Source organism: Ovis canadensis, chromosome 13 (genome assembly GCF_042477335.2).
Source record: "Ovis canadensis isolate MfBH-ARS-UI-01 breed Bighorn chromosome 13, ARS-UI_OviCan_v2, whole genome shotgun sequence".
In the NCBI taxonomy this organism is placed as follows: Eukaryota; Metazoa; Chordata; class Mammalia; order Artiodactyla; family Bovidae; genus Ovis; species Ovis canadensis.
In genome coordinates, this window is record NC_091257.1 from 41,273,510 (window position 1) to 41,288,769 (window position 15,260).

The window sequence follows — 15,260 nt, forward strand, 5'->3', positions numbered from 1 at the left end:
AGCTCTTAAAACAGAAGAGGATGCAGTGAATAAAGAAAAAAAAGCAGTGTCTACTCTTGTCTCCAATTGTTGGTCATATTATGAATGTAGCAAGTGGTCGATGCCCCTTGGAACTGTGGTCTGGCTCTGTTGGTTGCCTGGTTAGGGGGAAACAAGAGGTTAACTGGATCTCAGCGCATCCTCCAGACTGGAAGCATGTTGTCCACCCAGCAAGCAGCTTCTGCCACCAACCCAGAACTGGGCTTCTTTATAGCTCTCTTTCCTGCTTTGCATCATCAGAGGAACTTAACTTTTTACCAGTTCCTTCCCCCAGAGGTTACTATCTTAGAAGCAGGGTATCAGTTTTAATTGGTTTGTTGGTTTGTTTACTTCCAAGTCCGAGCCGTTAGAGAAAATGGTTCAGTTCTATTTGCCTCATCTGCTTTCCGTTGCCTGGCAAAGCAACATTTAGTCACAATACAAGGAAACGAGTCTGGCAGTCAGAGTCTAGTGACAAATGTAATTCATTTATGTAAAACTGCAGGTTTCAGCTTAAACATAGTCAGTGTTTATTGAATATCCAAACACACAGCTTAGGAGGAAAGAAAATATAACATCTGTTTCTGGAGCTGAAGCACAATTACTGCTAAATATTTTTGAAGATTTTTAGTCCAGTTCAAGGTGACCCTCCTAGAAGGTACTGGTCTCCCACCTAGAAGCAGAGCCTCCAAGAGTTAACAAGACAGACTGTCCTGGATGGGACAGAGTGGAATTAAATTGAGTGGGTGTTCACTTCCTTTTTATCCCACTCCTGATTTTTTTTATGTCATCTCTCTGGCTTCTTTGGATGCGTCCTTTGTTCATAGTTGCTTCAACTTCATCTTGAAAAGAGGCAACTTGCAAGATAAAGTTAAATAGCTTGATTTTCATATCCTGTAAGCACAGCTTGCTGCCTTTCACAATTTTGGTGACTCTCCAATAGAGAGAATGTTTCTCTCTCTCTCTCTCCCTGTTTCTTTCTCTGTCCTTGTCTTTCTCTGATTGGTGTTGACAGCACCCATGGTGTATGTGTCCCTTTAAATATCCCTGGGATTTAGTTTACTTGTACATTTGTGATTCAGCACACGCCATGCAAATTGACAGGCAAGTCAAAATAAAATATTCTCTAAAAATAGTACAAATTAGAGAACTCTAAAACTTTTAAAAACACATGATTCCCTAAGCCATTTTCTTGCCATAGCTTTAAAATAAATGATTAGTAGTTTTATGAGTCAACTCATTTAGAGGCAATTTTTATCATGTCATGACAGGAATTTTATTTGTCTCCCTTTGCACAGAGTCATATGTCTTTTGTTGAAGATGAGAATGTCTTTTTTCCCCCGCTTTAAGTTTCCTTATATTTTCTATGACAGTCTAAATTCACAATATAGTACATTTTCTTTGGATTATCAGCTGTGGCTTCCACTATGACCAAATAATATTTGTGAAGTAAATTTTAAAATATTTTAAAGCATCACACAAAGTGGTGAATTTCTATGAAACATTTTATTTTAAAAAATTGGTTTTAGTCAGAATGGGAGGGGCATAAAAGTCCCTTTTAGTCATTTCATAATAATTTGAAAACAATAATTTGATACCTAGTTGTCTTCATTCAACATTGTAAAAAGTTACGGTTCTTGAAGATCGCAGTTCAGCCAGCACTGATGATTTGAGTAGAATGAGAGGACCAGGGAAGCCAGTTGGCTTCTCTTAGTTCGGCATCATTGCCCGTGGGATGACCTTGTTATGCTGGAGCCTGGATTCTTCCCTGGTCTGTCTGCAGCCACAGTCACTGCTTTGCTGTTCTCAAGGTGAGAGAGCTGCTAACCTTTCCATGCTGCATTTCAGCAACTTGGAAGTATATACAGTATACTGGCTGCAATCTTGAACGTTGGAAACATTGAATTTTCTTCTGTGGCAACGGAACACCAGATTGACAAGAGCCACATTTCGAATCATGCAGCTCTGGAGAACTGTGAGTTTCATTATCTTTCATTCAAAACTGAACTCCTAAAAAATATCTGATGACATGGTGAGAGTGTCACATCGGGGCAGTTGTACGTTTATGGAACCCTAAAAAAGAATAGTCAAATTCAATTTACATCAAGTGAAGTTTCCAGAGTCCACTGTTTAAAACAGATCTTTGTGTCTATAAATTAGCTAATTACTATAGGAAACATTTCTAAAGACTAGGCTTTCGTGACTATTTTAGGAGCTATTTACATTTCAGTGTAAAAGTACAGAAAACATAATTAAGATTTAGCAAACTGATCTGAAAAAAAGTTGAAGTTGTTACTGTGTAAATTTGGCATCTCTGTCATTTATAAGTAATGAAGATCTGAATATTTATTTTTGTACTGAATGGAGTTTTATACGTATTCATCTTGGGTTGGTTCATTTTGGAGTCATTTTCTATGCAAGTAAAGTACATCATGGTATTTGCTTCAAATCAACTTATATTGACTAAGTTTAATGAATTATTTCAGTAATTTAAAGTTTCTCACTGATACCATCCTGTGGCAAACTTTTTTTTAGAATATACCCTATTTTTATTTTTAATATTGGCATATGCCCCACAATTCCAGATCTGTTAAAGTTTCATTTGTAACCTGGGAAATATGATATAAAATTTAATTTATAGTAAGTCCCCTACATATGAACAAGTTCTGTTCCAAGAGTGCATTTGTAAGTGCATTCTATTTATAAGTCCATCAGAGTTAGCTTAGGCATTTAATTAACACAGTTAGCTATATAGTTCTGTACTGTAATAGATTTGTAAAACTTTTTACACAAATAGTACATCAGTTCAGTTCAGTTCAGTCACTCCGTCGTGTCCAACTCTTTGCGACCCCATGAACTGCAGCACGCCAGGCCTGCCTGTCCATCACCAACTCCCGGAGTTCACCCAAACTCGTGCATCGTGTCGGTGATGCCATCCAGCCCTCTCATCCTCTGTCATCCCCTTCTCCTCCTGCCCCCAGTCCCTCCCAGCATCAGAGTCTTTTCCAATGAGTCAACTCTTTACATGAGGTGGCCAAAGTACTGGAGTTTCAGCTTTAGCATCAGTCCTTCCAAAGAACACCCAGGACTGATCTCCTTCAGAATGGACTGGTTGGATCTCCTTGCAGTCCAAGGGACTCTCAAGAGTCTTCTCCAACACTACAGTTCAAAAGCATCAATTCTACAGCACTCAGCTTTCTTCACAGTCCAACTCTCACATCCATACATGACCACAGGAAAAACCATAGCCTTGACTAGACGGACCTTTGTTGGAAAAGTAATGTCTCTGCTTTTCATTATGCTATCTAGGTTGGTCATAACTTTCCTTCCAAAGAGTAAGCATCTTTTAATTTCATGGCTGCAATCACCATACAGTACATTAAAGCAAGCAAAAAGTAAAACATTTTAAATCTTACAGTATGGTATCTTGAAAAATACAGCAGTACAGTACAGAAGGCATGCATGGGTTGGCATTAAGGGAACAGGCAAGTAGAGTTACTGACTGGAGGAGGGAGACGAGGTGGGAGGCGGTAGAGAAAAAGGATCATCAGCAATAGGAGACGGAGGGCAAGCTGCAATTTCACTCATGCCTGACGTTGACGGCACAGGTTGTGGTTCCTTGCTGGAATCAGATGCAAGCTCCCGTCTTTGAAAGCTTGTAACTTGAAGGTTCATATGTAGGGGACTTACTGTATATATATATTTCTGATTTATACTTACTTATGAACAGAATGAGATGTTTTAAGGTGATTTCAGAGAGCCGAATGCCAAACCATCCTGGTCTGAACCTATCCACAGATCTCTGTCATCTTCATCCTACTGAGTATCTGGAACCAGCTGAGTAACACAGCAGATGTGTCTGAGGTTGGCATGTAACCTGTCAGTCTTTTCCTATATAAAGAAAACTTAATTGGCTCATACAATATTAGGTTATCAGAAGTGGAAGGAGTAGCCAGAAAATACCATGATAAAATTCAAACCTCACTGTCTGATCATATTTACATGACTTATCAGCACCAACAGAATGAGCTGCAATAAAGCTATGATGTAGATATAAGTACATGAATTACCACCAAACTGAACAATGATTTTAATGACTGACAACCTATTTTTGTATAGCAGGAGATAGTCATATGGGTCACAAAATGTTAATATTGATATAGTTGAAATTAATTAAACCACTTTCTGAAACAACCACTCATGGGAAACAGAAATTTTGCTAATTTACATGAAAATGATTTATTGTTAAAGATACAAGGAATTATTTGCAAATGAAGGCTGTGGCTCTGGATGGTTTTACAGGTGCACGGTTTCAATCAGGCACCAGTTTTGTCCTTTCTCTCCTGTAACTGTCTCGAAAATATGGCCTCTTCTTTTTATCTCCATCATCATCGTTCTCATCAAAGACATATCCCCTCTCACCTGAACTGAATGACCACACAGTGGTTCATTCCACCGTAATTCTTGAGCTTTTCCAAGCTGTCTTTCACAGTTCATTCAGGAATCACTTACCACATGTATCCATGGGATCTCTCCGTCTCCCTCTCGCTCCTTGCCCCTCTCCTTTTCCACACCCTGCCTCTATCTTCCCACTTGTACTTCTTGATTAGCATCTCATTTACCCTGGATGAAGACCATCAAGATGAGAACTTTGCCTTCCAAGGTGTTCTACTTAGCAGTATATCCCCAGGTAAAATGCCTGGCATGCAGTAGATGCTCAGTAGATAAACATGTCAAATGAATGAATAATGGGGGAATAGAAATAGACATACCAGTCAAAATAGGAGACATTAATCAGAAACAGAGCTAAGTAGAATTACCAGAAAAGGCATTACAAATCACGAGGGAATCAGTGTTTTAGGGATAGGCAACTGGCTGACCATTTGAAGGACAAGGGGTTTGAATCCTTCTCATATACCGAATACAAAGGGAATTCCAAATGTGTATCAATATAAATGCAAATAAGTAAATATATAAGTGTACAGGACAAAATGCATTTATATACTCCTGAGATGAGAAAAGACTTGAAGGACTTCATGTGAGAAGATCACATATAAGTTTTAAGTAGATATTTGACTACATAAAAATGAAAAGTTTTACCCTAAAAGCAGGAAAATAAATTGCAATGCAGATGAAAAATGAGGAAAAGTACTTGCAATGTATATATCAAAGCATTATTCTCTTTAAACTTATAAATAGGTTAGGAAGAGATGAATATATCAATGAAAAAAGAGGCAGTTTACAAAATAAGAACAAGTCACTAATAAAAAATATGAAAAGAAGAAAGATTTCAGCTTTTCTAGGAACCAAACACAAATTGAAAGAAGAAAACATTTTTAAAAATAATAATCCCTGAAGTCTGTGATCTTGTATTGAAATTATTTATCTTTCATTTAACTGATGGGAGTATAGTTGGTTTAGAGTTTTTGAAGAGCAATAGTGTATCTCAACACTATATATATGTTGATACATATATATACTCTGAACCAACTGCTAAATTTAGGCAATTTATGCTAAGAAAATAATACAAGACAGGAATACAGATTCGTGCCCCAAATATTTATCCTCACATTCTTTACAATTGTGACCATATGGAAGCAACCTAAGCATCCAACAATTTAAAAATTGATACATTAAGATATATGTCAGAATATTATGCATCAAAATAAAATGATACTAACAAATACTATTCAACAAAATTGGAAATGCTTAAGATATTAAAATAAAATGTATGTGCAGAATAGTAACAATAAACATGCCCCAAAGGAAAGAAACACAGAATGTTTTCTTTGAAGGTAGGGATTTCTGCATTGAGCCAGTATTACTTATACAATGTGAAAAAAATATTTTGTTTAAATAAGGCTCAACAATTTTAGCCACGTAGTCAAGAAATATCTTTTCCCAAGTGCTAACAGTAAATTTAAAATATTCAAAATATTTTAAAAGGAGAACAACTGATTGGAGAAATTAGCCTGTCATGTAATAGTTTGGTTAAGTGTGTTTATTATATTAAAAATGAGTTTAGTTCACTGAACTTAAGTATTATTCATTTAAAAGTTCTCTGATATTTAATTATCATTAAGTATTAAATATTCAGGCAGCACGTTTTAACAAACTTTAGTCTTCACATATATAACTGATAAGTAGTATGATAAAAATGTTAAGATATTTTATTCTCCTTTGTTTCTATATTGTAAATGTTATTTAAAAGACATTTGTTTGCATATACCCCTTAAGTCTAGGTAACCTTACAATTAATTTCTGTATTTTCAAAATGTGTCTGTATAATCACAATCAAATGATACAGAAGTTTTCATTGTTTTTAAATTGTTTAACATAAATTAGTGAAATTCTGTTTGACATAACCTAAACAACCACTGGCTTGTGCAGTTGGTTGCTCTGTCAGTCAGTTCGGTTTGGGTCGTGCTATGTTATACAACAGCCTGCCGCCAACCAATCAAGGTAAGTGGAGAAAGATAATCAAGAAGAGACATAGAATTCTTATGGAATAGGAGCTTCTTTTTATATTATAAAACACTCATATGCTTATTTCATGTCATTTAAAGAAGGTGAATTAAGAGATTTTCATTCTCTGTGGACTGACTTCATTGTCATAAAGTCTTCTAACAACACCTGCTTATTTATTTATTTATTTTTAGCTGCTTCTTTGCTTTGCATTCAAGTAGATGAGCTGCAAGAAGCTCTCACCTCCCACTGTGTGGTCACTAGAGGAGAAACCATCATACGACCCAACACTGTAGAGAAGGCTACTGATGTCAGAGATGCAATGGCTAAAACTTTATATGGACGCTTATTTAGTTGGATAGTCAACCGCATTAATAGCTTACTGAAGCACGAGGCATCACCCAGGTAAAAATCTTCATTGAACACGCTCCCCAAATGTCAAGTGATGTAAATCTGCTTCCTAATTTACTGATTTTTCTATGAGTTCCTTTGAAGAATTCTAACTAGTATCATTTAATTATTAAAGTTATATTTCTAGTAGATCTGCTTTGTTTCCTAATGATACTTCACTGCCCCATGTGGCTGTAAAACTCTTAGAACTGCTGGAACAAAAACTGTAGCAATGTGGATAAACATAATAGAAAGTGATTTTTTTAGTGTGACTTCTTACTATCATTTTACATGTTCTTTTAATTAGAAGGTGTACTGTGAAGCGTATATACCATTTTATACTTGCAGAGAATGTCTGTTCAGCAGTTCTTTGTGTTGAGGGGTTGAATTAAATCTTCAAGGCAAAAGAAAGCTTTCTTTTCTTTTTTATTTATTATATTATCTTATTTATTTATTTTTTGGCTGCACTGCATGGCATGTGGGAGCTTTGTTGCCCAACCAGAGATTGAACCTGAGCCCCCCTGCACTGGAAGTGCAGAGTCTTAACCAGTAGACTACCAGGAAAGTCCTGGAAAACTTCTATTCATACTTTAACCTAACAAGGGTACATATGACCTCCAATGAAATTTGGTTCAGAAATGCTCTAGATAAACTCGTAAGTGGCAGGGTACAAGCAGTAGTATTATGTGACCATAACCGATGTAAAATATAAGGTAAGTCTGTGGCCTGTCTATACACCAGAGATTATGCAGAGATATATCTTCACACTTACATCCACAGCTTTATTCTGTAAATCATACAATCTTTAGAAATTGGTATGTGAAGAACAAGATAGATTTCTACCTTAAGGTCATCTCATTCGCACGTGCTTACTATGCATAAAAGACCATTTTATACATATTTCAGGCCTGCAATTCATTGTTATTTTTCCATTACAATACACACCACGCCATATCATTCAAACTGTTCAAGGGACTTAAGAACATGGAGGAATAACATTCTTGACTATCTGTCCCTCAAAATCAATGAACAGAGATAACCTTTGTGAAGGAGCAGGGGAAAGAACGCATCTGGAATATTGAATTGTAAAATAGTATTTAATTGTATTTTAAAGTATTACATTATAAAATAAATTAATATATATTTATAACTTTCTCCAGGTTACTGTGTGTTCTGTATTAAAAATGACAAGTGAATAATTCAAAAACAAGTAACCTTTCTTTAAGTAAAATATTTTTAGCGGGACATTTTAATTGTCCTAAAATGAGAGACAAAATGCTCTTTCACAGAGTTTTTGCTTTTCTGGTGTGGCTTTTATTGAACATAGTTATGCTGTATTCTGAGTGCTTGATAGGTTTTCCCTGTGATTCATGACTCACTCGGGGCTGTGATTTTTTTGTTTATAAACCTATAGGGCAAAAAGGTTATTTTGTTTAAGTATTCAAGATAGTATGGAAATAGTTTCTGAAGTATAGGGAAAATATTGTACTGTCTACATCTTAAAATGAATGCTACCTACGTTATGTTCTATGGAGGGAAACTTTTTGAATTAAGAAAAATTTCACTCCGTGTTCTAATAATATATAGTTTCTTAGCTAAATCACAAAAGTGACTCAGAGATACCCTGCTTTCAATTACCTCCTAAGAAAGTAAATAAAAGCTCAAAATAATACCTCTTTAATTTTCCAGTGGCAACGGTGATGAACTAAGCATTGGCATTCTGGATATATTTGGCTTTGAAAATTTCAAAAAAAATTCCTTTGAGCAGCTGTGCATTAACGTTGCAAATGAACAAATTCAGTTTTATTTCAACCAACACATATTCGCCTGGGAACAGGTGAGTTGAGATGCTTTGTTACATATAGTTTAGTCACTCAGTCAAGTCCGACTCTTTGCGACCCCATGAACTGTAGCCCACCAGGCTCCTCCGTCCACGGGATTTTCCAGGCAAGAATACTGGAGTGGATTGCCATTTCCTTCTCCAGAGAGTCTTCCCTCTCGACCCAGGGATCAAACGCAGGTCTCCCACACTGTAGGCAGATGCTTGAGCCACCAGGGAAGTTATATATAGTGTACGCACATGCAGTGTGTGTTCTGTGGAGAATTGTACTATGAAGTGGGATCTAAATCATAGATTTAATGCCTGAAACATTTAGTAAAGACTACAAAAAGATTTCCTTTGCTCCATGCTCCTAGTCAAAATAAAAACAAGCTAAAAAGCTGGTATGCATTTAGTATGTCTTGATAACTGATGTTGAATGTGCTCCACCAAAAATCGCTGGACTCTTCTCCGAACTTAACATATCTGAGCCCTTGCAAACAAAGGAAATTTGGAAACTGAAGTAAGCAGATGTGTCTAGGGATTTCTTTCTGTAGACTGCAAAGCTGAAATTCTGTTTGGAATTTAAATACCCACGTAAAATGCATTAAACTTCAAAATTCCGGTTGCTAAGCAACAGAACACAAGATAATGGATTTGATGTAAACGCCATGAGATGGTAATTTTGTCAGAGTACAATAAGTAATTTATGATTCAGCTTCAAAAATCAGAGTGTTACTTGAACTGCATTTGGCAAAAATGTAGTATTAAAATTATTTAGTTAATCAAGCCTAAAAGAAATAGTCATATTTTATATCATTTAGCATATCATTTTTCCTGTAAGTAGTATTATACTGTTGTGTGTTTACTGTTATATGGTTGTGTGTTCAACTTAAAATTGAAGTTTTTGTTTAAATTTGAAATAAACTAGAGGTACATGGATTTTTTTTTTATTCAAAATACTCAGCTTTATTGCAAATTTACTTTGAAATCACATTTTGAAAATGGTGGTTGCACAAAAAATGTTTAGATTGTGACATTTCTTGGTGCTGAATTTCTCCACTGTTTACCTGAAACTGTCCTAACATTGTTAATCGGCTCTACCCCAATACAAAATAAAAGTTATTTTTAATAAAAAGGGCAAGAATTTAAGATTTTATCTGTATTTACACAGCTCTCATCCACCCCAGATTCTTGTTTCTCTCACCCTCTCCATGCCTCTCCATTAGTGCCATCCTTTAGCTTAGTTATACAATGAAATCTTTTCAAGTCTTTAGAAACAAAACCCTTCCTCAGCCTGCTTATGTCTGTAGCCATGGCCCTCTCTCTTCCCTTCACAATCAAGGTCCATGAAAACATATTCAACATTCACTTGTAATATATTGATTTCTTCCCCTCCTGGGTACACTGAGTCCATAGCATCTGACTACTGTGTAGGAATGGCCCTTCTTAATCTCATCAGTCACTAAAATCAGAAACATTTTAGTCTCTACATTGGTCTTTCTGTATCTTCAACCCTGTTGATGGATTCCTATTTCTGGAAAACCCCGTGTTGGGCATCCCTAACACGCCTTCTGTTTCTCTTCCTCTTTGATGATTTCCTTTTTTTACTCTTCCTGCACCAACCCATACATCAGTGGTTCTTAACCCTGGCTGCACATTAGAATCACTTGGGTAAAATTCCAGTGCCCAGATCCTGTCCCAGTCTGTTTAAGTCAGATGTCTCGGTATGAGACTGCTGCTGCTGCTGCTAAGTCGCTTCAGTCGAGTCTGACTCTGTGCGACCCCATAGATGGCAGCCCACCAGGCTCCACCATCCCTAGGATTCTCCAGGCAAGAACACTGGAGTGGGTTGCCATTTCCTTCTCCAATGCATGAAAGTGAAAAGTGAAAGTGAAGTTGCTCAGTCGTGTCTGACTCTTAGCGACCCCATGGACTGCAGCCTACCAGGCTCCTCTGTCCATGGGATTTTCCAGGCAAGAGTACTGGAGTGGGGTGCCATTGAGGTTCCAGTCTAGTCCAACTGAATACAGCCAAGGTTGAGAATTACTGCCCTAAATGCTAGCTCCCAAAGAGTTCTATCCTTGATATCTTCTCATATTCACTAGGCAAGAATCTATTTCTAGTACTTCAGCTACTCCCTATGTGCTAGAGATGCTGCACTCCTCATCTGTAACCCCATGCCTCTCTGATCCTCCTCCTGTAAGGACAACTTCCAGAACTTGATCCAGAATTGAATTCATCTTTTCCTCCCACTTATATTCTTTCTCATAGAATGGCGTCTCTAACCACTAGCTTACTCAAAAAAACAAACAAACAAACAAAAACAGTGAGACATATTCTTTTTTAAATATTTATTTGACTGAGCCAAGTCTTAGTTGCAGCAGGATCTTTATTTTAGTTGTGGCACTCAAGACTTTAGTTGTGATATGCAGACGCTCAGTGGCAACATGTGGGATCTAGTTCCCTGATCAGGGGGTGGAATCCAGGCCCCCTACACTGGGAGTGTGGAGTCTTAGCCACTGAACCTCCAGGGAAGTCCCCATTGAGACTTTTCTTATTCCTTCCTCCTTTATGCTCCAGTAAAAACATGTGACATTTGACAACACAATATTTGGTTTTCATTTTTGCTCTCTTTCACGAGGCTGAAAGCTCCTTGAGCAATTATATATTAATTCTTTTTCTATCTTCAGAGCCTGACATAGAGCAAATGCTCAATGAGTATTTATTAAATCAATATCATCTTGCTTTAATGATTCACAGTGTCCACAGCATCAATGCTAGTCAGAAATTGAAACAAGTAAACTTGAGGCAACAGGGGGTGATTTGGAATTTTTGATAGGAATCTATGTGGGTTACCTGCTTCATGGGATCTGGTACATCTTGATGCATTTCCTTTCTGCTTAATTAATCAATAATGTGTGTTGCTAGGCTTCCATTAGTCTTCTTTTTGAGGGATTAAGCTTAGAACCTGGTGTTATTGGAACTAGCCTTTAACCCAATGTACATCTTTCAACAATTATTTACTTTTTACTTTTAATAGAATGTTAGTTTATGGTTCACTTTGACTGACAGCCTTGAATTTCATTTATCATCCTAATGCTTTTAGTTCTTTTGTGTTTGGGCTTGCTACAAGTGAAACTCCTAATATGACTTTTAAAAAAATATCCTTGAGAGTTTTTCAAGACAAAATCAACTCAAAATTGCTCCAGCAAATTACAAATGCGACTAAAATCCAGGATTATGCAAAGCATTTTGAGGAATTAAGGCCATTTCCAATCCTTTCAAGTGCCTTCATGGGGTAAGGACCAGAGAATCCCTACTTCATGATTTTATGGACCAAACATTGGCAGCTGAGTGACCAGGTCAGTGAATCTGTGATCTGGTGGACACAGGAATGGTCATGGATTCTGTTGATTTTAACATGTGGGTGCACCTGATTGTTTTTTTTTTTTTTCTCTTCCTTTCATTCTGTCACTTCCCTGTGAAGGCAAGATTTATATGTAACTGAGAAATGCTTATGTAGCTGTGTATTAGCTACCACATTTAAAGAGAGAATTTCTACTAAGGGAGGCAGCTTTTCGTAATAGCCCTCACAGTGAGTCTCCATGGTAATCTGTAGCCAAGATTTTGCTTCTTGGGGGTTTGTTTTTGCTTATTTTCTGATTTTCTTCCATGTGGAAGGGAGCTCAACTGTAGGCAAAGAGTGATAGAAAGCTTGACGTTCTCTTCAAGTCAGAGTCAGACTGGTGTGTAGTGATGGGTTTTGTCCGTTTAATCGTGCACTGTGGTGTAATCATTGTGGTACAGACAAGAAGAAATGATGTCTGTTTCCTAGAAATTTATAATTCAAATTAAAGAGAATGAATATCAACCATGGATTAGTCCCCCATGGGCGTGAGTTTGGATTGGAATAAATACCGTTGTTCCTTAGACTCAGAATTCTTGTGTGATGCCCCAGAGCATTGTTCTAGAATCCTGAAGATCCACTCTACTTCCTCGTGTGCCTATTGATGGGGATAAGCTTTCTGATCCATTAGCACATTTTTCTATTAACCAAACTAGAGTTGGTTTTTAAAGTGAGCTATTAATAGTTGTTTCTCTAAAGGATAGGATTATATATATAATATGCATAGGTAATTCATATATGTGCCCGTGGGTTTAAAATTAAAAGTCAGAAGTCATTTTATAAGCAGGAAGCTATTTACAGCACATAATGGAAGCGATAAATGCAATAAGTGACCTATCTCAGAATGTGATGTGTATGAATTTTATCTCCAGCTGTTCATATTCTAAAGTTTAAAGCTTTTGAGGATTTGGACGTGGGCTCCAACACATAATTTGTGGCAATTGCAAAGAACAAAAATTCATTCAATTATATGGTATCTACACTTTCCACTTTTTTAGCATCATAAAGTAAAAAGAATCAATCATCTGATAAAAAATAAACCCCTTATACGTTTCAGATTGTTTTGCTTGCAAGTGTGAATTTTTATTTTATATCCAGCTTTTTCCCCTGTTGCACCATGTGTGTGCAGTGGTAGTGGCATTTGTGTTCTGTGTGCTCTCCAAGGGGTAAAGGCCATTTTATAGGCATTTGCCTTATCAGCACTGACAGACTGTACATTGAAGAAACCCTTGGTATACAACAAATCTTCCTTTATAAATGGTTGGCCAAATTTTCAGCTACTGTTTGAGATCACACCAGATGTTCCTTAAACTTCTCACCTATTGAGTATGGAACACACATGCACACATGTGCACGCACACACACGCACACACGCACACGCACACACACACACACGTCACTCAGTCTTGTCTAACTCTTTGCTACCCCGTGGACTGTAGCCCACCAGGCTCCTCTGTCCATGGAGTTCTCTGGGCAAGAATACTGGGGTGGGTTGCCTTTCCCTTCTCCAGGGGATCTTCCCGACTGAGGGATCGAGCCCAGGTCTCCTGCATTGCAGGAAGATTCCTTACCGTCTGAGCCACTAGGGAAGCCCTAAGTATGGAAGCTGGTACCTAAATGAGTAGATGCACGTGGCGCATCCCTGAAGCCTCTCCTGGCTGTGAGCAAAATGCCTTTTCCCTCTGGCTCTCACAGGCTGCCTTCTGGACTCCTGGTCCTTCCCGCCCCTCACTCACCACTCACGACGCACACTGTTCCTCTTCCATCAAGGAAGTGGGTCAACGCTCTGCATGGGATGTGGGTATGTGTGGTACTTATTTTTATAATTTGATAATATTTTTAAAATATTTTAATTATGAATAAAAATAATGTTGAATGAGATATACAGTTAGGAGCATAGACCTGTATACAGCTACTATGGTTTTCTACATGTGAGGGTAGAGGACAGTGTTGACAAACCAGAAAGAATTTTTTGGTGAAGACTGAAACAGGACAGTAAAGGGGAACTAGTTTAAGGTGAAGGAGATCCTGGTGTAAAGAAAGTTACATGTCTGGATTCCAGTGCAATGTCTCCTTATCCTAAATCAGCGTCAATGGAGTATAAATTTGTTAAGTCCTTTATGGCTTTTAAACACTTTTCAAGGTACCATGTACAAAAAGTGACTAGATGAGACTTACCATTTCAAAATATATTGTACAGCTCTTTATTCAGGAAAAAAAAAAAAGGGAGCCATTCTATGGAACATCAATTAAATCTCCTTTCTACAAAATTCATTGTGTGTGTGTTAGTCTCTCAGCCATGTCTGACTCTTTGCAACCCCATACACTGGAGCCTGGCTCCTCTGTCCATGGAATTTTCTGGGCAGGAATACTGGAGTGATATGCCATTCCCTTCTCTAGGGGATCTTTTGACCCAGGGATCAAACCCTGGTCTCCTGCATTGCAGGCAGATTCTTTACTGTCCGACCTACCAGGGAAATATATGTAAAATGTAAAATATATATATTTATTAGGAATTATCCAAAATACTGCCTCATTAGGTTACTTGTCAAATTCTGAATTAAAGACCTATGTCATCTCAAATTGATGATCAATATTCCCTTTGGCTTGCTATAAACATTAACGTAAAAATGAGCAGAACCATTGATATCAGCTTTGAATAGAAAACACTGAAAGAAATATATTTCCAATCATAAATTTTATTTAGGTTTTTACAGCATGCATATTTGCCACTTTGCTTTCTTCATTTTTAGTTTTTTAAAAAGTTATTTCAGTAAAATATTATTACTAAAAATAATATGTATATATAGAAAGAGAGCAAATGATAAAACAAATGCAATAAAAGGTTAGGAAAGGATACATAGAAGTCCTCTGTACCATTCTTGCCACTTTCCTGTTAGTTTGAAATTAGTTCAGCGTAAAAAGTGGCAAAATTTCTTTTTTCACTGTAATAAATATATAATTCACCTCGAGTACTGATAACACGCAAAATCACAGATTTTCAACCTACAAAGGTTTTCATTCTCTCTTAGAATGAATAACTTCTCAATGATTTCTTTCCACATGGGCAACATTTTCATGAATATGTACACTCATGAGCAATTGGTGAGTAAGAATTCTTTTACTAAAAGACAGATGTCAGGGAATACATGTATATGT

At 37.1% G+C, this 15,260-nt stretch overlaps 1 protein-coding gene across 1 annotated transcript in view; it reads left to right on the forward strand.

Moving 5' to 3' along the window:
* MYO3A (myosin IIIA) overlaps positions 1-15,260 on the forward strand; it is a 170,732-nt gene that overhangs the window by 102,583 nt on the left and 52,889 nt on the right. The window contains exons 18-20 of the mRNA XM_069548854.1: positions 1,867-1,993; positions 6,678-6,888; positions 8,563-8,710. Coding sequence (XP_069404955.1) covers positions 1,867-1,993; positions 6,678-6,888; positions 8,563-8,710 — 486 coding nt within the window. The remainder of the gene's footprint in view (positions 1-1,866; positions 1,994-6,677; positions 6,889-8,562; positions 8,711-15,260) is intronic.